We start from the raw sequence: 27,714 nt of genomic DNA, 5'->3' as shown, positions 1-27,714 counted from the left end.
TTTAAGGTTTACGCTTTTTAAATATTTATTAAATCTATCATTTTAGAATTGTTGTGTATGAAAGATACATAAGTTATTGCCACATTATTATGCTATTTAATATTTTTCACAAAATATAGATGTTAATATAGATAAAATATTTTTATTATTAATTCAGTCACGGGGTAAAAGGACAGTTAAGAGATACAATATTTAAATCGTCCTTCTTTTAATATAATTACTTGTAATACTTTATAACATAATTACACATTAGATTTACAAATAATTTCTCCAGATATCCAACTCTCCTGCTTATCTAAAACAACATAATTATAATAAAGATATTAAAACACAAGTAATTTAAAGTGAAATATTATAACGAAATGCATGAAGCTAACCTTAGATCGTACACCTACAATAAATTACGTAAATATAATTTAGACAATAATATTCAATATATAACTGTACAAAAACACAAAACAACCCAGTCTATAAACATAATCTTCAGTAAAATCTAAATTTATACAAAAAATAAATTGGTACAAGTCACTGCTAACTGCTACGGTAATTAACTACGGTCAAAAAAATCTTAAAAATTAAGTAAAGCTGTCACAAAAAATCGTTTCATCTACTGCCGAATAATTTCTAATAAGACACGTCTATTAAAATTATTTTGAAAACCCGTAAAAGCTCCTGTTTTATAAAGACATTTTATTTATTACCTAGGTATTACTTTAGTTTTAGACTCAGACAAACTAGAATGAAGAACTTAGACTTCCAACATCCTGCCAATGCCTTTTGTCATTTCGGTTGTCGATATTTAAAATAAATCCATAAAATCATGTCAAAAAGGAAAATGAATAGAAAATATATTTGAATCTCAGAACAAATACAAAAGCAATAAATAAATTTATAAACTCAATTCAATATCATTATAAATTCTTAAAACACAGGACCTTTTGCGGTGTAACACGAATAATAATTTTTAACTTACATTTTCGTAATTAAATACATAATTATAATTAATTATTTAGAGAGTAGGTACATACCACGACAATTCTTTATTTTATACAATAGGCATACATTATAGGCAAATAAATCAATTTACCACTACATATGTTCGAAAAAAAAAACAAATAATTTTATTAAAAGTAAAATTTAAAAAATGGACATGGGTGAAGTATATTTTTTATTTTGCAAAGTAATAACAAAACCGATAATTACAAAATACAGTCATCATTGTATGTACCCGTTATAATTAATTATAATTACATATTAATTAAACACAAAAGAATCACAAATTAAGTAGATTGCCTAGAAATTAATAGTTTGTGGCCGATTAGCTGTATGTTTAATTAAATTATTATAGACATATTAGTCAAAGACCCCATTTTCACCATAAGTATCTTGTGAAAAAGCGGAAATTTGTCTGTATGTAGCAGGTTTACCGTCTATAATACGCAAATCTTTGCATGGACTGATGAGTCGGAAACATTGTAAATAGTCTGACTTTAATTTAACCGTCGTACAATACCATGGTTAATTGATTTCTATAACAAAAAGTATGTATTGTTTTAAACAAAACTCTTTACATTTTAGCGCGACCCTTTACAACAGTAGAGCAATTGAAGCTATTTATATATTACACACAGACAAAAATTTAACCATTGCATTTAGTATGGTGATCACGGAATCTCATAGGCACATTAAGTTTAAAAAAATATATAATGACAAGCACAACTTGAAAGAGAAAACCTATTAAAACAGCAATTGTATCAATGAAGCTTCACTTTCGATTTAAAAGACTTCATTGGATAATATAATATTAAAAAATTCATTATCTACCTTTCAAATCTAGCGTCATAAAAACAAACAATTTTATACTACAATCATAGTTGAAATTTATTTTACGTGACCAACAATTTGTTCTTATGTATACAATAAACGTCTCGGGTAGGAAGACCATTCTTTTATTTGCTGCACCGTTTTAAAACCCAGCAAAGGACTGGAAGGATACGTACGTTTGCAGTATGCATCATTGTAGATATTACTTGACTGCATCGAATGTATTTATAGCTTGGGAAATTCGTTGATGACACTCCCATGATATGAGGGGGGAAAGACTGCAAGGGTGTGAAATCGTGCGCGCGAGGCAGAGGGAAGGACTGCGCTGGTATGAAGTCTAGCGCGCGGGGCATCGCTTTCTCCCTCCCCCTTCCCCTTCTACACTTTGGATTTGGATTGTCTCAAATCAAATATTGCTAGTTTGATAGATATCTTAGTTATTATCTACGGTTTGGAGCTAGTGATATTTTAAGGGCATGTAATAATAAACATAATTTCAACAAAAACAATAATTATTATGATACTCCCTTTTAAAGTGGAGAGCCCTTAAACAAGCGTATTATTAATTATAAAATTATGTTTATTATATGCCCTTCAATTATCGTTAGCTGGAGACCGAACCCATTATCCATAATTTAATAACGGTTTTGTTTTGGTGTGAAAATCTCACGCTTTGTTTTGAAACTGCACTGCTCAATACTGTTTGCACTGTTTGCATACTTCTCTTTGGTGTTTATCGTAATACCTATTCTAGTCAATTTACTACGTTTTAAAAACCATTAAAGGCTATATATTTCGATATCATAAACTTCAGTTCACGATATTAGTACCTACCTATTTGCGCCTTTTTGACAAATGCACTTGGTATAGACAACTTCAATTTACCCAATAACGTATCCCTGGGGGGTCTTTTAAACAATCTTTACCTGTTTTTTAATCTAAATATGTTGAACTAAATGATACAAACATACAAAAAAAATGAATATGTGTACATTTTATCCTCTACGCGTTTAAAGTGAAATCGATGTTAGACGTTTTTTATAACCGACTTTAATAAAAGGAGGTTATCAAATCGTCGGAATCTTTTTTTCTTCTTTTTTTATGTATGTTCACCGATTACTCGAAAACGCCTGAACCGGTTTGAAAAATTAGTTCTATTTGTACCTATGTTTTTCCTCACCGTCTAAATTCTGAGCCGATTTTTTAGAATGAACTATCAATTAATTCATGATGGTGCTATAAAATTGATTTTTAAGATGCTACACCCGAAAAAGCAACTGATTTTACGGAATATATTAAACAAATCGGTTACCGAAGTTCCACTTAAACCACCATGGTTTCAATAAATTTCTTCATTACTAAAAATCGCACATTCAAGGCACAGATCAATACAGTATAAGTGACTTAACCACTTAACACGAAGTCTCCTACGTGGAGACGACAAACATAGCTATTACGCAACCTTGGAAAAAAGTGATGTTACAACAAAATTATGTGTTATAGACCATACATCAAAAAAACTTTGCGTTATACCGCACCAAAAGCAATTTTCCGAATTTGATTTGCATTACGGATTTTAAACCACTCCCTAGACTGCGCACTATGATTTCTTTGAATTATTGTCACGACGAAGCAACGAGTGTTTTTCAGATAACATGGGTACGGTGACAGTTGCGCGGCCAACTTTCAATAGAGAAACGAACTTGTCATCCGCACCATGCTGTCTGACAAACGCTTTAATTATATTGCACCTAAGTCGCCAGTAATAGACATTGCGTATAGGTGCGTCGGGCGTGCGGTATAACTTGAATCGTAAATCTTTTGACGCAAAAATATGTTTTTCTGTCAAATGTAATCGCGAATTTGTTTTAGTTTTGTCCCCACTAGTTGTACTTACGTGAACTTCCGTTTAGAAATCATAGAAAGAATTAAAAATAAATAGAAGCGCGTGAGCTCGATTTAGCATTTTTTCCACAGATAAAAATCTTTTCTTTTATTTATTTCCAATAGACTTAAAAATGGACGAGTTCAGTGTTCCAATTGTGACTATCTGGCATACTGTTGTTACTATCATCAGTGGGAAGAATGCTCACCATGCTCGCGCAGCTATTCATTAGGTCTGCTATTTACGGGAAATAAAGAATTATACGAACGCTTAAGCTATCAGCTATCGATTAAAAGTCCAACATGATAATTGTCCTATTTATTAATGTAATGTAAGCATAAATTATCTCTCAATTATTGCGAACTAACATAGTGTTTGTACATTATGCACGAATTTGATCGAGTCCCTTCGAACAAGCAACGATCTTTAAAATCTCAAAATCGCATACAAATAACTTCGCCACCATATCATTATGTTTAGTCAACAGAGACCAATATATTATTATTATTATAACTATCTAATAATTTATTTACAATAAAAGAATTGTGCCTCATCGGAACGATACACGATAAATTTGTAATCCTCTTCAAAAGTCTATAATACAAAAAGTGCAGACACAATATTCACATAAAAGAATACATATCTATAATACACTTAATATACTATATTTTTGCACTTTCATATTGCCAGGTAAGTGGCTTAAACTCGGAATATCTCAATTTAATTAAGATTTCATAACCCATATCCGCGAATGAATCTAACTACCTCTTGTCGACTATATTTACAATTAAATTATTATTATTTTTTTTTTCAAAGAAGGAAGTATTGTTACAGAAAGGCGGTACTAACCGAGTGCATACATTACCCTACAGGAATATTAATGTATATAATTTACAAATGGCATACCGTTATATTACTAACATGACTCAATTCGCACGGAATCAATATTTACATTTTATTACACACTGAACTATTATAATGATAGTCGATATTTTAAAAAATATTATTAGTCCAAAGTTGACAGTCGAAAGCCGTGGTCTTAAGGTGCGTTTTGACAGACGAGTGTAGGCACGCAAGGACCGACCAATAGAAAACGATTACGATCACGTCATTTCCCAATAATCTGATTGGACGTCCCGCTTCCAGTTCATCTCTTTCCATAGAAAGGCACCTTTAGGTTTCAGTCACACTAACACAGAGTCGAAACGACGTGTCGTTAGAAGTTTTAAAATGTGATAGCATTTTAAACCCTATCTTGATATATTAAGGTATAAATTTGTTGGGTTACTATAATAAATCAAGATAGACTTCAATATACTAACATATAAAACATAGAGCAACTCTGCGTCAATGGGAGTGGAGTTTTAATCTAATATAAACATTTGAAGATCACTTCTACAATTCTGCACAATACAAATTATCACCATAAACGAGCGATGTACACGACATAAATATAATAATCACACAGCATTTATAAATCATACAATATTTAGGAGAATTTAATTTGATATATATTTAAAATATATTATTTTTACAATAATTGAAATCTTCTATCTGATATGACATGTAACACAATGTACATTTATTACGTAATTTATTATAATTTTACTAAATGACTGAACATCGTATCACCTAAAATTAAGTTTTGCTCTTCATAAACGATTACAATAATCATAAATAAAAGTGAGCTTGTTGGCTGTTTTGAAAAAAATAAACACTCATACAAACATTTTACTAGTAGGCATGCTTAAAGAGCAAAACACAATTATTGAGCGAAAGCCTATTAGGTCTCACAATTCAAAACAAGAAAGTAACCGATAAACCCTCGAGTGGCAGAGAACCTTGAGCGAAGTACCGGACTTGTGGCCGATGGATGTAGGGTTAAAGACGTATTTTAAAATTTTTAAATTTATTTTTAGTTCACTCTCTTTCTCTTCTCTCCTTTTCCCACTCCTTCTTCCCGCCTATCCTAAAATAATTCATGAAGGATTATCCAACAAAAGGTGTGGACGGATCGAACGTCACTACAAGAATGAGCTAGGCCGACACATGCGATGATTATCACAGATGCGGAAAGTCAAGAAGGCCAGACAAATTACGAAAATAAAGAGGTCAAAATCGGAATGAGAGATACTAAGCTTGTATAAACCTCCATTTGGTTGGTTCACCACAAAACGATTGTGAGAAAAAATATATTATATTAGACACAATTTATCGAAAATTTTGTGTTCTACAATTTTTTATATTAAAAGTTAACATCATTGGAGCTATAAAATAGAAATAATGTTGATAAATTGATTTTTGTGATCTTTGACTTTGAATACCTTAAGATTGCAGACGCAGACGCGACATTTTTTGGGTTCTAAACTATCTCGCGAGATTGTGAACTGTCGAAGTATTGTGAATCATAAAAATCGGAATTGAGTGGCTCAGAAATTAATGGATAAGTTAGTTTAGTTTAGCTTAGGTTTTTTTTTTTAATTTGTAAGTTCTTCCTTACAATCTACCGAATAACACTTTAAATTGTAAGCAGTATGTTGCGGTTTACAATCTTTCGACAGTTCAAAACGTCGCGAGATAGATTAAAAATTATAATCTAACGGTATTTACAATTTTACGGTGACATATACGAGTTTATAGCTTATTATCTCTTATTCAGAGGTTAAATCCTTGTATGACTGGGGTAATAAAATATAGCTGTCTCACACACACAGAGTATGATCGTGTCTGTGCGAACAAGAGAGCAAATACGTAATAAATGTACAGCGTCTTTGTGGAAAGTCTATTTGAACCCAAGGTCATCATTACCATTACAACAATGTAGTGATCTTTATCAATAGGGTAGTAACTAGCCACGGCCGAAGCCTTACACCAGCAAAACCTCAACCAATTAAGAAAACCTCAATCGGCCCAGCCAGGGGATCGAATTTGTATATCCACCAAGAATAACCACCGCGCCACGGAGGGCGTCAAATGACCTTGAGATCAAATGACCATGAGGTCAAATGACCTTGAGGTCAAATGGCCTTGAGGTCAAATGACCTTGAGGTCAAATGGATGGTGTAATTGTAGTGGTAAGGAGAGCAAGCGCTTTTGTATGTACAAGCTTAAGGTTCGTTTGGGTAAATCATGTTCGTTCAGTTTACACATTAATGCACTGTCTGTAAATTGTCTACTGTCCCATGCTTGTATGTCTGTATGTCTGTCTACATTCAAATAAAACAGACATCCGAAAGTAGATAAACTATACTAAATTATCAGATTCCATATCAAGGCACACACAAATTTATGAAATATGTTTAAACAACCTTTCGGATACTTTAGTAAGTATATCAAAATAAACAAAAAATAAAAAAAAAAAATCATTTTAAATAATAAATAAAATCAATGAAATATATTAAATGTATCTAAACATAAATATGCAAAGACAGAAAACTTCAGTACCCTTTTCTCCTCCACTTTTTTTTATTCACAAAATTTTGTGTAATCAATAAAAAATATATAAAGTATATGTAATAAATACTTCTAACGCATGTCGCTTATATGAATAAACGAATATCTTGGAAAAAAATGGAAACATACATTCATACAAATGATAAGGTCAACTTTTATCAATGAATCCCAACCAGTGGGTGAATAATATTCAATAATCCAAACTTTCCTAAGAAAATTGTCAGTTAATAAGAAAGTCAAATCCTATTCCAATATTGATCACATTTCATACATTTTTACTGTATCACATATCAAATATGATAAATCTTACTTGATTTTCGTCGACAAAGAAATAATGAGACTGATAGAAGTAGTTTGTGTGTATGTGAAAGAATGATATGTCAGATATATTGCTAAAATCTACATTAAAATGTAAAGCTTTTGAAGGCTTTCCAAATAAGTTTATAATTTTCTCAAGTAAATGCTTTCTATTACTCCTCTGAATTTGATTACGGTATTGTTTTTTACTTTAAAATTGAATCCATTTCATTTCAACTTATTAGTTGCATTTTAATTGAAAGCAATAATGAATTTTCACTGTCAAAGTTTTGTAAAATTCAGTGTTCTTTAAATTATCTTTCGAGGATTTCTAAAATGCAAAGATAAAATTTCAAACGAGTTTCTAGCTTCATATCATTCGTTCACTCCAAGGTCCATCCCTAAAATAATTATGTTTAGATAACTCGACAAGCGTCTAAATGTAAAATAAGATTAGAAAAAAAAAATAGTAGAAGTTTATAATTTTCTTAAATAAATTCTTCTATTACTTCTCTGAATTTAATTACGGTATTGTTTTTTACTTTAAAGTTGCACCCATTTCATTTCAACTTATTAGTTGCATTTTAATTGAAAGCAATAATGAATTTTCACTGTCAAAGTTTTGTAAAATTCAGTGATCTTTAAGTTATCTTTCGAGGACTTCTAAAAAGCCAAAGTAAAATTTCATACGAATTTCTAGCTTCATATCATTCGTTCACTCCAAGGTCCATCCCTAAAATAATTATGTTTAGATAACTCGACAAGCGTCTAAATGTAAAATAAGATTAGAAAAAAAAAATAGTAGAAGTTTATAATTTTCTTAAATAAATTCTTCTATTACTTCTCTGAATTTAATTACGGTATTGTTTTTTACTTTAAAGTTGCATCCATTTCATTTCAACTTATTAGTTGCATTTTAATTGAAAGCAATAATGAATTTTCACTGTCAAAGTTTTATAAAATTCAGTGTTCTTTAATTTATCTTTCGAGGATTTCTAAAATGCAAAGATAAAATTTCATACGAGTTTCTAGCTTCATATCATTCGTTCACTCCAAGGTCCATCCGTAAAATAATTATGTTTAGATAACTCGACAAGCGTCTAAATGTAAAATAAGATTAGAAATAAATAATAGTATATATCCTATTAAGTAATATTATGTTGTGTACATCAATTTCGCCAAAGCTGCATACATTCGAGGTGGCAATTGTAATGAATATTCAATCAATGTGGCTATGAGCTTGTTGCTAATGGAATAATCGGCATTCATACAGCTATCCGAGCGACTTTTTAATGGATTGTAAGTAAATCGCTAGTGCAATAATTGCTGTGACGTTTTTACCGCAGCCAATAAAACCAAAAGGACCGATTTGCCTGACATTTTGGAATAGAGATAAATGATATCGTGGATTAACACATAGGCTACTTTTTATCCAGAAATTAAAGCCAGTGTTGGTCGGACACTATGTGAACCGATGATCTGATCTGATCAAACAGGTTGCAAGGAATGCTGGTGGCTATAGCCTGTAGTGTTTGGATAGCTTTATGGGAGGCATATGTCCGGCAGTAAAGTCCATTCACGGGTAAGCCCCAGATATTATTAACTCACAACGAATATTCAACTCGAGCGAATATTCACGCCATTAGCCACCTCAACAGATAAAGACAGTGTCACATTAAAAAACTAAAAAGGTGTGCAAATTTCAGTGGTAACCATCAATCTCCATCGACAAGGACATCCTGTCCGAGCTGGATTTGCTGCAACTCATGGAGTAGTTCAGGTTGCTCAGGGACATGTCCTGGGGGATGTCCGAGGGGAAACTCTGATAGTAGCCGTGAATATTTAGATATTATTATCTCACAACGAATATTCAACTCGAGCGAATATTCACGCCATTAGCCACCTCAACAGATAAAGACAGTGTCACATTAAAAAACTAAAAAGGTGTGCAAATTTCAGTGGTAACCATCAATCTCCATCGACGAGGACATCCTATCCGAGCTGGATGAGCTGTAACTCATGGAGTAGTTCAGGTTGCTCAGGGACATGTCCTGGGGGACGTCCGAGGGGGAGCCCTGGTAGTATCCAGGGCAAGCTGCGGTGTAGGGAGCGGCTGGGGGCGGCGGCTCGGGCTGACTGTTCTCCTTGTCGCTGGTTTCCATGAACTGTATTATCCGCTGCGTTGACTTCACGTGCGCCACTATTGCTGATTCACCCTGTAACATACAATTGTATCATTGAGATTCGAAATAAACATTCAATTCGAAATAATTAGTATAGTATGCGCCAAATTTCTAAACCGCTTTGAATTCGAGCTATTTGGCTGCAGTGCAAAAACATATCCCAGTGAGATTATGATACCTTAACAGTTTTTATTGTGATTTTAGCAACGAGTTAGTTGTAAGTAATATGAGTTGCTTTTGTATAACTTTCATTTTAATTGCAGTTTTATTTGTGGAAAGAGTAATATATTGAATATTTGTCTTATAGATAAATTCACAAATCAATAAACTTAAAACAAAAGATGCAATAACTATGGCCTGACGGCCTCCGTGGCGCAGTGGCATGTGCGGTGGATTTACAATACGGAGGTCCCGGGTTCGATCCCCGGCTGGGCAGATTGAGATTTTCTTAATTTGTCCAGGTCTGGCTGGTGGGAGGCTTCGGCCGTGGCTAGTTACTACCCTACCGGCTAAGACGTACCGCCAAGCGATTTAGCGTTCCGGTACGATGCCGTGTAGAAACCGAAAAACCGCTTCCATCTTAGACTGCATCATCACTTACCATCAGGCGAGATTGTAGTTAAGGGCTAACTTGTAAAGAATAAAAAAAAAATGGCCATGGAAAAATGCCCTTTGCGCGAAAATTGTTCAATCAGTTGAGATTGGCAGACTTCACTAGAGAATTTCGAAAAGACACGTGATATTCAATTTATTTAACTGACAATTTGGAGGTTCCTGGACCCGATGCGAACCTACGCTCTCCGAATCGAAGGCCACTCCACTGGTTATCACAGCTTACAAATGAAGCAGTTGTAATTGTTGTTGTTATAAGTGGACAAAACGTGGGCGCATTGGCAGCATGAGAAACACCATTCCGCTATGTTTCGAAAGTCTGCTTTTTTTTTTTTTATTCTTTACAAGTTAGCCCTTGACTACAATCTCACCAGATGGTAAGTGTTGATGCAGTCTAAGATGGAAGCGGGCTAACTTGTTAGGAGGAGGATGAAAATCCACACCCCTTTCGGTTTCTACACGGCATCGTACAACGCTAAATCGCTTGGCGGTACGTCTTAGCCGGTAGGGTGGTAACTAGCCATGGCCGAAGCCTCCCACCAGCCAGACCTGGACAAATTAGGAAAATCTCAATCAGCCCAGCCGGGGATCGAACCCGGGACCTCCATCTTGTAAATCCAACGCGCATGCCACTGCGCCACGGAGGCCGTGGTTACTGTTATGATCAAAGTATACTCACACTGGCAGTCAGCGAGAGGAATGTGAAGTACTTCTTGAGCGTGGGCAGCATGGGCGCGTACGTGGGCACGCGCAGGCGCACGGCGGCGGCGTGGGCGGGCGACACCACCGCCATGTTGCCCACAAGCAGCGCGATGTACGCGCCCACCATCGTGTGCTCCATGTGCGTGCCCGCTCGAGCCAGCACTGACAATCAATCAATCAATCAATCAATCAATCAATCAATCAATCAATCAATCAATCAATCAATCAATCAATCAATCAATCAATCAATCAATCAATCAATCAATCAATCAATCAATCAATCAATCAATCAATCAATCAATCAATCAATCAATCAATCAATCAATCAATCAATCAATTTATTTATTTGCAGATACATGCATTATATATACAGGTGGTCGGTAGATGAAGATGGTAAATGTATCTTGCCAATTTAGCATGCAAATTATTTATTAAGTATTTATTTATTTTTTTAATCAAACGGTAACAATAATCATCTTGTAATACTAGCTGACGCCGCGTGGTTTCACCCGTTTTCCCGTAGGTATACGGGGATAATATATAGCCTATAGCCTTCCTCGATAAATGGGTTATCTAACGCTGAAAGAATTTTTCAAATCTGACCAGTAGTTCCTGATATTAGCGCGTTTAATCAAACAAACTCTTTAGCTTTATAATATTAGTATATATGAAATCTATGTGTAAAATAATCTTTTTAACATAAATATAGAACCGAATTCAAAGACGTATCTGAAAGTATACTCTTTCAAACAAAAAATAATTTTCAAAATTGGTTATAATAAATGACGAAGTCATGAGGTAACGAACGAATTGAGAACCTCCTCCTTTTTTTTGAAGTCGGTTAAAAAACCGGCTAAATGCGAATCGAACTCGCGCAAGAAAGTTTCTGTACCACTATAACAATGGTAAGAAAATCATGTCATTTGTATAGAAAGCATTATTTTTTCACCATCTGTGATTTCAACTATCTAACAGCTGTCAGCGGTTTTAGTAATAGGGTCCTTTGGGTATGGAAAAAGGATTTGCTTTTAGTTTATCATTATCAGTTCACTAGCTGACGCCGCGCGGTTTCACCCGCGTGGTTCCCGTTCCCGTAGGAAAACGGGGACAATATATAGCCTATAGCCTTCCTCGATAATTGGGTTATCAAACACTGAAAGAATTTTTCAAATCGGACCAGTAGTTCCTGAGATTAGCGCGTTCAATCAAACAAACAAACAAACTCTTCAGCTTTATAATATTAGTATAGATTACAACCCACTACAGTGCAAGGCCTCCCTCCTTAGAGAGGTTATTAATAGATTTCAACAGTCCAATAATGCAGGCTGGCAGTGTGTAAATATATTTAACTGCGTAATCGTTACTATTAGGTGGTAATAACCGAAATTCACACAACCACATCCATTTTTTTTAATCGGTCAAAATAAGAAACAAAGCGCCATCTACAAAAAGGGATTCTTTCTATGTCCTATAAGAACGCCATCTATTGGTAGTTTAAAATAACAAATAATGTTTCACTATGCTTGTAGAGGGCAGCACGCATCGCTCGATTATAAATATTCGTAACGCGCTCACCAATTTACTCCTAAAGTAAAAAAGATTGGGCTAATCGGAAATCGGAAAGTTTATACTTATTAATAAAATCAGATGAATCTTCAAAGATTAATATTTATAGAAGAAAATCTATAAGATAACACACGATAGACAAGGCTTTGCCTAATAAAATACAAACTCAAGAAAGAACTTCATTGACGTCTGAACAGGCTGTATGGTCAACGATCTTTGCCTGTCCCAAAGTTGGGGACAAATTAAAAAAAAAAAACAGTCACACGGGTGTCCGCTAGTAAAATCTTAGACTCTAATTTACTTACATTTAGCTACTGTTTCGTCAATATCATCCTGCTGTTTTTTGCTGTTCTGCGCACCGTCATCTTTTTCACCATCTAATAAGGCATCTGTGTTTTCTTCTGCTCTCCTGTAATATTAAACAGAATCAATATTTAGTGATTTGCTGTATCATATGTAATTTTTCAGACGTTATTTCCAGGTATATGGAGGAATAAGAAACCTTTCACCCAGAGAATGAATACCAAAAAATTAAGAACTTTTTTATTTTTTTAAATTAGATTTAAACAATACTATATAGATAATAAAGCAATATAAAACAGAATCAATATTTAGTGATTGATTCTTATGTAATTTTTCAGACATAATTTCCAGGATAATGGAGGAATAAGAAACCTTTCACCCAGAGAATGAATACCAGGAAATTAAGAACTTTTTTATTTTTTTTAATTAGATTTAAACGATACTCTGGCTACATTTTCTATACGAATGACAGTTAGTATTGCGGATGGTATATGGCATGACAACGTCTGTATGGTCAACTAGTAAGAAATAATAAATCTATACTAATATTATGAACAGAAAAAGTTTTCGAGCTTTGTACTAGGTTTATTAGTAGGAGATAATCTCCTGGACCTACTTAACCGATTATAAATTTTTTCAACCAAAAGAAAACCACAATATTTGTGGGTGTCAAAGGCTGCCTTATATCTCCTTATATGATATCTGCTTTATATTATATGGTGAAGCGTGATAGTAATCAATAAAGGTTACCTGGCCAACTCTTCCCGCTTGTAGAACAGGTCGACGATGAGGTCGAGCGCAGACACGCTGCGAGATATGACGTCATGCTCGTTGTCCACGCGTATACGCACGCTTAGTAGCCGAGATGTGTTCACGTCGTTGTTTTGTACTAGGTTTATTAGCAGCATCAGCACCTAGAACAAGGTTTATAAAAAAATTATTATATGCCTATGCCTTATTGGTTCAGTGGTCTATTTAAATCATGAGGTCCTGGGATCTAGTCCCAGGTTGGCCTGTGAAAGAACTGAGGTTTTTCTCAATAATTTGCACTATTTTGAGAACAAATTCTCAGGCCAGAGTTAGAAAGTTGATGGTTAAGCTGACAGTTTCGGTCACTATTATTAACATCTGATCGTTAAAGAATTTAACATTATCGCGCGCAAACCCGCATTAAAGCAGGTTCGTTAATTTTAATTATTTTTTTATTTTTTAGCCCCTCAATGTAAGTAGCTAATAAAAAAATAAATAAATAAACCCCTAAAATACGTACACAAACACAGAAGTCGAAGTTTTTGGTATCAGGTATGAAGTTCCCTTGGTTGTTTAGCATTATCAAACAAATCTCCATCACTGAAGGCTGTTCTCCCACCACTGTGGCACCGATTGCTGATGCTGAAATCAAAAACACATTTTATTATTCATACTCATAATTATTATACAAGGAACGGTAACTACGGGTGAAATTGTAGTGTCATAGACAAGAAAGAAAAACTACTGAACCGAGTTGGATGAAATTTGGAACAGAGATTATGATCATCAAATGTCGACCGGTCGCTGTTATTCATACTCATAATTATTATAGAAGGAACGGTAACTACAGGTGAAATTGTAGTGCCATAGACAAGAAAGGAGAACTACTGATACGAGTTTGATGAAATTTGGAACAGAGATTATGATCATCAAATGTCGACCGGTCGCTGTTATTCATACTCATAATTATTATAGAAGGAACAGTAACTACAGGTGAAATTGTAGTGCCATAGACAAGAAAGGAGAACTACTGATACGAGTTTGATGAAATTTGGAACAGAGATTATGATCATCAAATGTCGACCGGTCGCTGTTATTCATACTCATAATTATTATACAAGGAATGGTAACTACAGGTGAAATTGTAGTGCCATAGACAAGAAAGAAGAACTACTAAACCGAGTTGCATGAAATTTGGTACAGAGATTATGATAATCAAATGTCGACCGGTCGCTGTTATTCATACTCATATTATACAAGGAACGATAACTATGGGCAAAATCGTAGTGCCTTAGACAAGAAAGAAGAAGAACTACTGAACCAAGTTGGATGAAATTTGGTACAGAGATTACGACCATCAAAAGTCGACCGGTCTCTGTTAATATTTTTTGGTGATTACCCGCAAGTAGAACTATTGTGTATTATATTCAACTTGTATGTTCACAATAGAGTTTTTATTGTATATTTGTACGTAGCAAGTTTTTAATGTATTATTGTACACACAAACATTACATATTGTACACATAAATGCATCTTTGTAAAATAATAAATGTTTTAAACCTAACCAAATCTTAATAAAACATTAAACAAACATTACTTTTTCTTTCGTCAAAATGTCTTGATTATGTAGATCTACCAATACATTAAGTTTGCGAATGACTGCTATAAGTGTACCATTTGTCCACGTCATATAAGCGTAAAAATTTTAAAAATTTGATAAAAAAAAAATATAATCGACATCAAAACCTAAAAACGTACCCACTAAACCAAAAAGTGATAAATAACATCATAATATTATTATGTTATTCCTGCTGATCAGTATGAAGGCGGTGGCGGTGCGGTTAAAAAACAAGTAATAATAACTTACAGGCAATGCCAAACGAGTGCGACAGATTGACGAGCACTTTGACGGCGGGCAGCGCGGCGTCCAGCAGCGCCGTCCGCAGCGCCAACTCCGTGCGCGCCTCGCCCACGCAGCGCCGCAGCAGCGCCACCAGCGTGCGCGCCGCGCCCAGCGACCCCGTCACTAGGTGCTGCTGGTTCGCTTCGTTTTGTTGCGTCACCTATAAAACATCCATGAGATCACCACTGTTGTAAATTAAACTCCAATCCAACTGTCATCATCATCATTATCAGCCGATGGACGTCGACTGCTGGACATAGGCCTCTTGTATGGACTTCCAAACAAAACGGTCTCGAGCCGCCAGCATCCAGCGGCTCCCTGCAACCCGCTTGATGTCTTCGGTCCACCTAGTGGGGGGTCGACCAACACTGCGCTTTCCTGTGCGGGGTCGCCATTCCAGCACCTTGGGACCCCAACGTCCATCGGCTCTTCGAACTATGTGGCCTGCCCACTGCCACTTCAGCTTCGCGATTCGCTGAGCTATGTCAGTGACATTTCTGATTCGATCACGCAGAGAAACCCCAAGCATAACACGCTCCATCGCCCGTTGAGAGACTTTGACTTCTTATAATTAATCCAATTGTGTACTGACTTAATTGACATACGTTACATTGCATACATCAAAAATAACACAGACTATCACTACATCTTCTAATGAAATAATCATCTGAATAATCGCTCATGTTTTCTGATGATTTCAGAAACCAAAGTAATAAAAATTGTCTTAAAAGTCTGTAGTTTTTTTCCCCACCGCTTAAAGCGAAAAAAGTATATAACCATTAATTCTTTCTATCATCTAATCTACCAAATCTAATCGATTCCATTGACGCTGTAGTAACCTGAAGAGTTTGTTTGTTTGTTTGGTTTAACGTGCTAATCTCAGGAACTACTGGTCCGATTTGAAAAATTCTTTCAGTGTTAAATAGCCCATTTATCGAGGAAGGCTATACAATATCACGCTAAGACAAATAGGAGCGGAGCACCAATGCAGACTGTTTCGAAATCGGGGATTTTATTCCTATTGAGAGCTTACACTGCGTGCGCTGCGTAAACGGTTACAATTTTGCAAAAGTATCATGTATGACGTATGACAGACTTGTTCCCATATAAAGTACTAAATCAAAATTCCGCTACAGTTCCCGCAGGATTTGTGAAAAACCGGCCTCCCGGCCGTTCGCTAGTGCCATAAAAATGTTCTAACAAAAGAGATCATTCTCGTTTCATACATTTTTGAGCACTTTTTATAGTGCCGGCCAACAAAAAAAAATGGCGAGTCTCATTGGTCAAGCGCGTTCAAGCAAACAAACTAACAAATTTTTGGCTGATATTAGTATAGATATACTCACGTTTTCCAGAACACGCATACACCGGTCAGCCTTTCTAAGCACATCAACCTCTGCACTGGTCCAACTGCTCGCGGGTGACTCCAGCCTCCCCGCGCAGTCCTGTATCGTGCGCACGATGTGGTCCACTCCGCCCAAGTTCCGGAGCTCCTCTTTGAACCATTCCCCTGCACGCTTCGACGTCAACGACAGTAGTGTTTCCATAGCCAAATGACCCACCTAGAACAAAAAATTATAATTTTGGGAGAATGTAGTCGGAGAAAACGTGTTTGGCTTTATAACATGGCTTAGTACTATGGGCGGGGCACATACTTCGAAGAGCCGATGGACATTGGGGTCCTAAAGGGTTAGTCAACCCCCCACCAGGTGGACTGACGACATTAAGCGAGTCGCAGGGATTCGCTGGATGCAGGTGGCTGAGTATTGTGATGTTTGGGAGTCCCTACAGAAGGCTATGTCCTGCAGAGGACATCCATCGGCTGATATGATGATGATGATGATGATGATGATGATGATGATTAGTGCTATATTAGAATGGCTTTCTAGAACTGCCTCTGGGTTTGGCTGGGCGCAGTGAATAACTTGAGCCAAGAAAAGCAAATAATCACAAATAATAAATCGCTAGTCATTTCACACCTAATAATTAACTAATTAACATGTTCTCGAATTATTGAAAATAATAAATTCCATTAATAAGCTTAGCACAACGTACATAATTTAAAATAAATAAGTTATGAAATGATATGAATTTTCTACCTTCATTTCTAATTTGTTTGTTGGTAAACAGTACTTGTCAAGTAGGGCTGTAGGAATATCCTCACCCCTACATCCATTCATCACAAGTCTGGGACTTCGCTCAGGTCAGGATTACAATCTCACCTGATGGTAAGTGATGATGCAGTCTAAGATGGAAGCGGGCTAACTTGTTAGGAGGAGGATAAAAATCTTCACAACTTTTCGGTTTCTACACGCTAAATCGCTTGGCGGTACGACTTTTCGTCGGTAGGGTGATAACTAGCCACGGCCGAAGCCTGCCATTAGCCAGACCTGGACCAATTAAGAAAATCTCAATCAGCCAAACCGGGGTCGAACCCAGGACCTCAGTTTTGTATATCCACCGCACATACCACCACCACCACTGCGCCTCGGAGGCCATCATAGGTTAAAGCAAAATGAGCATATAATTAATTTATAGAATACTTACTGTGATATTCTCTAAATCTAGATGGTTAGCTTTGCCTTGACTTTTGATTTCAGCACATAGCTCCCGCACTCTCTCCTGCGTTTTTGCAAGTTGAGCGGAGGTTAACCCACAGTCATCAAGGGCATTTCTATAATAAAATTATTTTAATTAATTTAATTATATACTGTTATACTAAAAAACAAAAGTAGTAAAATTAAAAAAAAAAATTGAAAAATAATGAAATACATTTATTGATAAAATTCATTTTTGTATTTACTCATTTAATAAATATAAATAAGATATGCATTTATTAAACAAAGATCTATATAAAGATGATCAATCAGTATCCCAGTTGAGAGAAGTATCACTTCCAGATTTCATTAACAGGGTCATTAACCTATCACAGAGGTCATTGCTCTTGGTCATACATGAGAAAGTGCACATGTGTAGATTTGATTTACATTCTTGATAATTCATACATATATTTACTATTAGGACAGCTTTTCTTACAAATCAAATTTTAAATGCATTTTTACATATTAAACGTGGTTAACCTTAATTTAGAAATACTGCATGAACTCATCTAAATTAAATTAGACCACTTTTTGTATTACATTCATGTAAAAAATATGTTGCCATAAATATTCATATTAGATTTTTAAATCTTCCAAAAAAAAAAAAACATTTTGCTTAATGGAATCTAATAGGATTCCATTACAGAGTAACAATAATGAGAAAATCAAAGATAACTCACTTGTGTGATACATCAGACTCAAGTAGATTCAACATTAGCTCCAGCGATTCCCTATCCAGATCCATATTTAGACGATCTTGAGACAGTACAAACATCACTGTTGCCGTGCACAGACCTAAGCTCTGAAATAAAACAATATGGATACATTCATAACTATATCTCAAATCTCAATCAACAAATCTTTTTTTTTATTCTATACAAGTTAGCCCTTGACTACAATCTCACCTGATGGCAATTCAGGATGCAATCTAAGATAGAGGCAGGCTAACTTGTTTGGAGTAAGAAATCCACACTCCTTTCGGTTTCTACACGACATCGTACCGGAACGCTAAATCACTTGGCGGTACATCTTTTTCGGTACTACTACTAGCCACGACCGAAGCCATCAGCCAGACCTGGGCCAATGAAGAGAACCTCAATCGGCCCAGCCGGGGATTGAACCCAGGACCTCTGTCTAGTAAATCCATCGCGCATACCACTGCACCACAAAGGTCAAATCACAATCTGCTCATCTATACTATTTTTTTTAAAGAGGCAAAGTTTTTAGTATTGTAGGGGACAATCTATAGATCTACTGAACCAATATTGAAAATTCTTTTACTACTAGAAAGGCACATTATTTGTGAGTGTCATGGGCTATTTTATCCCTGCATTCTCACGGGAACGGGAACCACGCGGGACTTAGGCTAGTCATGTATACTATTATTATAAATGCAAAAGTATGTTTGCTTGTCTATCTGTGTTAGTTTTAACTGTACTTGACATTGATTAATTTCAGTATAGAGATAAAATGCACCTTGGAGCATAACATATGCTTTTATTCCTGGAAAATTCATGGTTACAACAGACAGACTTACTTTTATAATATTAGTATGGATGGGAATGTATTGTTGGTTGTAATACAACAAAAGATTAATGTAGCTCAGAGTAATATTATTCTTGGTCTACAGGTAATCATCATCTATGATTATTGTAAGATTAATGTAATATGTCCATTCAATGGGGATGATGACTAGGTTTGAATATATTGATTTTTATGATACATTCGGGTAAATAGGGTCAATGTTAACTAATTTATACATAAAAAGCAAAGATTGTCTGGATATTTGCAAAATAAATGAGATTATAAAATTTCAAAAACTATTAAATTATTTTTATCGTAATTAGAAGAAAATTTATACAGTTTTAGCTTCCTTACATTAAATGTGACATTTTTTAATACATGAACTATAAAGATAAACGCACAAATAACAAAGATATTAGTAATTTTGTTTGAACGCGCATACAAATCTAACGATCATTACATTGCCTATGACGTCATTTTTTCGAGCCATTTTGTATGGGGCGTTTTTCAGGGATCCGCGGCAGCGCCGCAAATCTGACTCTTTAAATCCCTGTAGCTCCGAAAGTAATGATCTCAGATACCCTGTTCCTTTTACAAAATTGCTTTACTATTAGTATACTCTTAATTTATATACAATTTAAAAAACTGTCATCATCCCTATTATCTATAATGTTTGTGACATTGATAAATAATAGTCACAACATTGATAAATAGATGTTGAGTAGTTAAATGAAATTTATCATTTTATGACAATTTTAACATTCACTAGTACAGCAGTTATTATTTGTCAAGACTACCATAAACATGATATACCTACAAATGGTATAAATATAAAACCTCAGTAGCTCCATAGTATAGATAGGGGAGATAATATCTATGGTGTAATGGTGCAGGTCATTCACATTTACATAGTTATAGCAAATGTACTTTATGCAAAGTAGAATCATCTTAACTGTTATTATAAAAGCAAAAATTTTTTGCACAGATTAAGTAGACTTTCACACCTTAACTATTTAACCAAGCATTGAAAAAAATGTATTATTTTTATTAAGGGTACAGAAAAGGACACAGGGTATCTTTACAGGCTACTAGTCAGGCAAAACCAATATTTTTCTGGAATTTTCTCCAGTGCTTGTTTGTGTAAACTTTTTGGGACAGCCTGTGTAGCGTTGCAGCAGCTGTACACTCACACATTGTTTGTTTGGTTTGTTTTACTACCCACTAAAGATATTTTTTTCTGTTTTTGTTTTTTTTTTTTTAAATAAAAACTATTTGCCATATTTTTTTTAATTATGACCAATATTCCTATTACCCTCCAACTAGTCGGGAAAGACTGCTAGGAGTGGGTAGGACAATAGACCAACGGGACGGGGACTGAACCACCACCCCTCGGTTATGAGTCTAACTGCTCTTACCGTTGAGCTATTTAGGCTATATACCTTCTAATATTGTATAATTAACTATAATAGTAAAACCAACTGTGGTTTGTGTTAAATTTGTTGGTTAGGCTTAATTTCAATATGTATATTGTATAATAATAAATAAAATAAATATTAATCTTTTGTATGTTTGACACTCAATAATAGCAGAATGGTTAAACCAATATCAAAACAATTTGACACAGAGATATTTCTTTGCCTGAAATGGCAACTAGACTACTTTTTATCTCTACAATATTACTACAGGTAAGTGATTTTTGTGTCGGACACAGTTAGAATAATATGTATTTTAATCTCTAGAATACCTCCTATACACAACTGAACATATCTCATTGTGATGACAAAGATTGTCAAGTTACAGGAAACATGAGAAAAAAACTGTAGGTCTACCAAAAACATAGACAGGGTTTGAGACCATGGTATTTGGAAGTCCTATATCCAGCAGAGAGCAGTCCATTGGCTGATAATGATAATGATGATATTTTAAAATCAATAATATAAATAGATCAATCAATAATTCTATATAGATGCTCAATAAATATAAATAGCCTCAATAGTTCAATGGAAAAAGCAGTTGGACCTATCACCGAGGTATGGTGGTTTGATCCCTGCCCTTGGTCTATAGTCGTACCCACTCCTAATACAGTCTTTCCCAACTATATTGAAGGGGAATCGGAATATTGGTCATAATTTAAAGATATAGCATTTTGATAATACAAATAATAATTACCTGATCATTGGTGGCATCGTGTAAGGCGCTAAAGAACTTCTGTACGGTGCCGTGCGCACGTAAATGCATACGAAACGCGGGCGCCGTACATTTACTAGCTAGCGTTATAGCGGACAAGCATCGCGTAGACATTGGATTGTTGTCCTAAAAAACACAAATGATTTTACTAAATCGTTCTTTCGTTATCAACCCATATTCGGCTCACTGCTGAGCTCGAGTCTCCTCTCAGAATGAGAGGGGTTAGGACAATCGTCCACCACTCTGGCCCAATGCGGATTGTCAGACTTCACACACGCAGAGAATTAAGAAAATTCTCTGGTATGCAGGTTTCCTCGCGATGTTTTCCTTCACCGTTTGAGACACGTGATATTTAATTTCTTAAAAAAAAAATCGTTTACTAAATAATCAAGTATATTTGTAACTGGACAGACAGAATGTCCAGTTACAAATATACTTGATTATTTTATAGAGGAATAACAAGCTAAATAGTAACATAAAATATTACTATTGCTATTATAAAAAAAGGAAATTACATCATGTCATTCACAGAAATAGCAAGCCAATTCACTATCTTTGATGGTATGCTATTTTACATATACGAAATTGAGATTCTATGTAACAAATGTCATCTGGTGCCTACTGGTGGATATCATAAAGTAGGTAGATGACATTTCACAATTGATTTGATGTTTATTTTAAAAGGTTGATAATAAAGACCAAAATAGCGAATAGGCCAGCTGAATCATTAATAATGCAGTCATTTAATAAGATTATAGTTCAAAGGCTGATCCAATTGGGTAAAATTTGGTCTGACTTATTATGACATACTTGAACACTATTTTGCCAAAATCATAAGTTATGATAATTTGTCAGAATAAACTAAACCTTTTTTTAAAACAAAAGCTGTATTTTTATAGGTATTAATCAACTTGGTGTAAACATTATTATGACTACCTGTAACCTATACAAAATAACTTCTGAATGGTGCTGTTGGTATATGCATTGTTATGATCTCAACAATTTTATAAGATAGATAGAAGATAGACAATTAACATAATATTTATGGAACCTGCAGACAGTGTTAAGTCAAGATGTAATATTAAAAGGAAACAGAAGTAATGTAACAGTATAATGATAATTCATACCTGCAATGCATCTAGGAGATATTCAACATCATCATTGAATTCTTGGAATTCTCCAATCTCTTGTATTTGATGTGCTTTTTTAACATTCCGCACAACAGTGTAGTACTGAAAGTAATCATTTTATTTTAATAATTTAAACCAAAGCAAATAATGTAATAAATAATAATAATAATAAAAGCCTTTATTCAGAGTTTGTATATAAATTCTGTTTGTCCCCTAGGACAAAGGCCTCCTCCAAACTTTTCCACAACTCCCTATCCCTTGCAGATTTTGCCCAGTTGCCTCCTGCCACCTGTCTTACTTCGTCCGCCCATCTCTGTTTTGGTCTTCCTCCCGGAGGAAGACCAAAAATGTAATAATAGGCTTTATTATTTTTTTTGATGTTTGAAAAGTTTGAAAAATACATAATTTTTAAATTGAGTTTTATAAGAAATCCTTGACTTATATTGATTAATGTTGATATATTTTGGACTATATGAAATTAATATTGTTTATATTCAATTTGATGTGAGTCAACTACACTATTATTATTGCTATTACCTCTTTAGCTTCCTTAGCACATCTAACACTTGTATAAGGTTTAACAGGTTCATCCATGGTTGGACCATCCAATATAGGATGGGCTGCTCTATATCTTGTGACTCTTGTAAGTTCTTCAGGTACCTCCACAGCTGGATTGCTGACATCTGGTGTTCCAGCCTGCTCAGGCCTTGGAGTTTCATTTCCTTTCTGAATAATGGAAATTAATTTATGTTTAAAGATATAAACAGGAATGACTTTGCTGAAGTAATTTAAAGTTTCTATACTTTGCTTGGACTTGGGGAGTAAATTAGTGAATGCATTGACAAATATATTCACAAATATATTCATGGAATTGTGCAGGTACCAGGGTCCATTGTGTGGCAAAGGCAGAGAGAAAACCTCCGAACAGAGCCCTGGACTTGTGACCAATAGATGTAAGGTTAAGGAATTCCTTTCCTTAACCCTGCAAAAAAAGTAATTGAGTGAAACGAAAATTTGTTGAAAGGGAGAGCTAAATAAATTTTACTTCAGTAATGAGTTTTAAATTTTCATCTCATTATTAAAATAAGGTATTTACTGTTTAGTATACATGAGAACTTTCTGAGAGGAGACTCGAGCTCAGCAGTGAGCCGAATATGGGTTGATGACGATACATGAGAATCTGCATTCACCTGCAATAACTTAATTTAAAATTTTCAAGAGAAATAAATGATTCAGAAAAACAGCTACTAGCTGATCAAAGTGGTTTCTTGGATGAAGTTACTCCAATTCAAACTAATATCTTTGCAAACCGACTCTTGTTCAATGACTAAGGAGTCTGAAAAGTAAACACTCCACTCCAAATCCTAATGAGTATCAACATCCACATGTCAATGTCCCACAACAAGGGTGTGATTAGTGTTTGTTTTTTATTAATCACAGATTAGCCGTACAAAAAAATCGTTCCTATTACATCCCATTGCTACACAAGAGAGACATGACATTGCAATATGACAAAATTATCTCATTATCTGTTGCTGCACATCATAATTATGCCAATTTAATTTAAAAAAAACTTGTCAAGAAATCCTACTTGGGTAAAGAATTGTATATAATAACACTTATACCTAACTACTTACATCATTTGCCCATTCATGTTTATAAAGATGTCTTCTTTTTCTAGCTGGTAGAGGTGAAGGGTTATCGTTAACCAGTGATTTACTTTTGAATATGGAACCTTTTTTCTTTGTGATAACTAACTTAACACTTGGCTTATCCTCCATATGTTCTTCGTCCATTCTCTGAGGTGACTTGAATACATCATCCTGATGACATTTCTGTGATTCTTCCTCTGAAAACTCATGTGGACAACTGTTATATGCTGAGTCTGAAGATTGTGTTTGAATTTGAGCCTCACTTGCCTCATTAGGTGACTTTGTACTACCCATGTGCAAGTCCTGGGGAGCATCATCAGCATTTGCTTCATTTGGTTCTACTTCTTCTGTATCAGAATTATGATCAATATCTTCATCATGTTGTTCAGTATTACTAGCAAGTTGTTCTTTTATACTTGCTAATGTCTCATTGTCAGCTCCTGATGAACTAGGACTTGAATGTTTACTGTATTTTCCTTTATGCTTTTGCTTCTTATGTGGTTTCTTATGTGTAACCTTTTCATTATTACTATTCCCTGATAGTATGTCGATAAGTTCTTCTGTAGCCAGTTGAGATTCAGACTCATTTTCAGTCACTTGTTGAGTTTTAGACGAGGTTACAGTTGCAGCTGCAGTATTGTCAGCAACTGTTTCATTTCTTCTTTTGCCTTTTTTATTTTCTTTCTTTAAATCACTAACAGTTTTTATTACTTGCTTACTTGTTATTCGAGATGCTACACTGTCTAAATAATCGTCATTTTCACTATAATTTATATTTGGTCTATTTCTTCTTGATCTACCACCTATAACTTCTGGTGGTTTTGGTTCCGGTTGTGGCTTTTTAGTCTGCTTATCTAATTCCAATTTAGCCAGTCGAGCCTCTGTGTGATCCAATTGTTTATTTTTCTTTGATTCTTTTTCTTTTTCATGTGTAGGTGACGCTAGAGTTTTGTATAAATCGTAATTATCAGAGTCAGGTAATGGGGAAGTAGACTTTTTAACAGATTCATCTTCTGAATGTTTGTGATGCTTTTTATGTGCCTTGTGTTCTTTCTTTTCTTTTTTCTTCTCTTTTTTAATTTCTTGACTGAGACCTGCACATTTAATAGTAATTTTGAGCCCCTCATGTTTGGGAGAACATATAGTTTCCACTGTAGGACTTTTTTTGTGATCAGACCCCATATCAGAGTGTGTGTCCAGGGAAGAGTGTCTATCTGAACCAGGCGATGTAAATCCTTCGTTAGAATCTGTACTAACTATTCTTGATGTACCTTTAGAAATTCTGAGCACTATAGGTGGTGGTTTGCGGTCATCATTAGCATCTTTACTAGTAGACGTAGACGGACTCATCACCTCAGTTTCTGCTGGGCTTTTTGAGGGACTCATAACCAAAGGACTGGCCTTAGGAGATAGTGCCTTTGGATGCATTGACTCATAACGTACAAATTCAGGAATTGGACTATTGCTTCCATCTTCTGCATAATTTATTACCTTGTCCCGATTTCTAACCAAATATCGCTTGTTCGGAGGTTGTGAATTTTCAGCAGTTGATTCCTCCTTCTTTGATGCTTTGGTAGCAAAATTCCTTTTATTTTTACTCTTTTCAGAGTTACGTCTTGGTAATTCTGGTGATGAAGAGTCTCTATTGTACCTACTTCTTTTAGTAGTTTTCTTTTCTCTAGCAGAGCCTGGGTGCTCAGGCGAAAGTGGTGCAGCCGGTACAGGGGGAGCATATGTAATTTGTGGCACTGGTGGGTAAAGTTCTGCATTTCGTGATTTAAAAAACTTCTTAGGCTTTGGAGGTGGTTGCTCAGTTTCAACTGCTGGCACTGTTAAAGGACTGTTCTGGTCTTGGACAGGTTTTTTATGCACATTGTTAGGATATGCTGGAATAAAGATAGAGAATTGATGAGAGTGTGTAAATCAATATATGTAAATAAGTGTCTGTCTGTGATTAAAAAAAAAACTGTCTTGTTCAAATGCTTATTGTTATTATCACAATACCAAAACAGAAACTTCTTTAACATTTCCATCTGTCTGACCAGGCTAATCTTGGGGACAGCTGGACCTTTCACTTATTGGAACTTTCACTGGAAGATAGAGGTCATTGAGCAACATAAAGCCTACTATTTAACCCGGATATTCCATGGTTCCCGCGGGATTTGTGAAAAACTGCATTTCACACGTACGAAGTAACAGACGTCCGCCTGTCGTTTATAAGTGGTATTGTAGGAAAGGTTATTGAAATTAGGACATTGGAACTAGTTTCGTTACTATGTTATGCTATAATAATACGATTATTGTAGTATTTATTTGTATACAAAGTTATGTTTATACACTAAACTTCAAGGCCAAACAAGAATGTAAGGTACTCACCGTAAGGAGCGCTCCGAATAGAAGTGAAGCTTGTAATTCCCCACTTGCCCACCGTTCCCGCCGATCGGGCAGCCGAAGGGCAATTACTGTTTTCTCTAAATAGAGCACTGTCCAGCGGCACAGCCACGCTGCCGCTTCGGCCTCTGCCCCAGCGCGACATGCTGATAATTTCATCAAATTTGATGACACCTGCGCCGTCTTACCAAATCAATCAATTCTCGAAATGTCAAAGATGCAAGTTACACATGGCTTCTTGGATCACCAATTTCAAGTTATTTTCAACTTAAAAACGTATCAACACTTCTCTCACACTCATTAGACTTTCTCCAATAGCAATGAAAACACAACCCATAAAGATAACACACCCGCCATTTTTACAGGAGCTATGTACTTTCTTTACGGACGCATTCGAATGTATTTGTATGATAACAATCCTCCGATAACTCGAGTCCGACGTTATAACAACTTACATTACGATTACAGATTTTCTTTGAACTTTTGAGGTAGTTAATTAATGTTGACTCAAACATTAATAATGACAAATAGGACACAGTCACAAAGTGCGATGTTGTCATCTCATAACACCAGCAGCGCCATATTGGAAAAAGCAAAAGCAAAACAAGGAAGCAAATTACAGCCAATAGAGAGCGCGGCGAATTTCATAGACAACTCTTGCTAGAGATGTAGATGTAATTTTCTTTTTTCTTAACTAAAGATATTTTCTTTTTTCTTCTTTCTTCCTTCTCACCTCTCTGTTTTAGCTTCAA

The 27,714-nt window shown here is 35.2% G+C and overlaps 1 protein-coding gene across 1 annotated transcript; it reads right to left on the bottom strand.

The window, feature by feature from the left end:
* LOC112057789 (protein wings apart-like) lies at positions 1–27,554 on the bottom strand. The gene is made up of 14 exons (XM_024098335.2): positions 26,948–27,554; positions 24,557–26,457; positions 23,457–23,645; positions 22,917–23,021; positions 21,772–21,915; positions 18,759–18,880; positions 18,026–18,152; positions 16,825–17,040; positions 15,443–15,638; positions 14,096–14,217; positions 13,576–13,739; positions 12,828–12,931; positions 10,934–11,118; positions 1–9,675 (listed from the first exon to the last, which is right to left on the bottom strand). Exons 1-14 carry the CDS (start codon positions 27,105–27,107, stop codon positions 9,415–9,417), a joined length of 3,996 nt encoding a protein of 1,331 aa, XP_023954103.2. The 5' UTR covers positions 27,108–27,554; the 3' UTR covers positions 1–9,414.
* Positions 27,555–27,714: the final 160 nt, after the last annotated feature.

The sequence above is a fragment of the Bicyclus anynana genome, chromosome 10 (assembly GCF_947172395.1).
Source record: "Bicyclus anynana chromosome 10, ilBicAnyn1.1, whole genome shotgun sequence".
NCBI classification, from domain to species: domain Eukaryota; kingdom Metazoa; phylum Arthropoda; class Insecta; order Lepidoptera; family Nymphalidae; genus Bicyclus; species Bicyclus anynana.
This window is presented reverse-complemented; position numbering and strand designations above follow the sequence as displayed.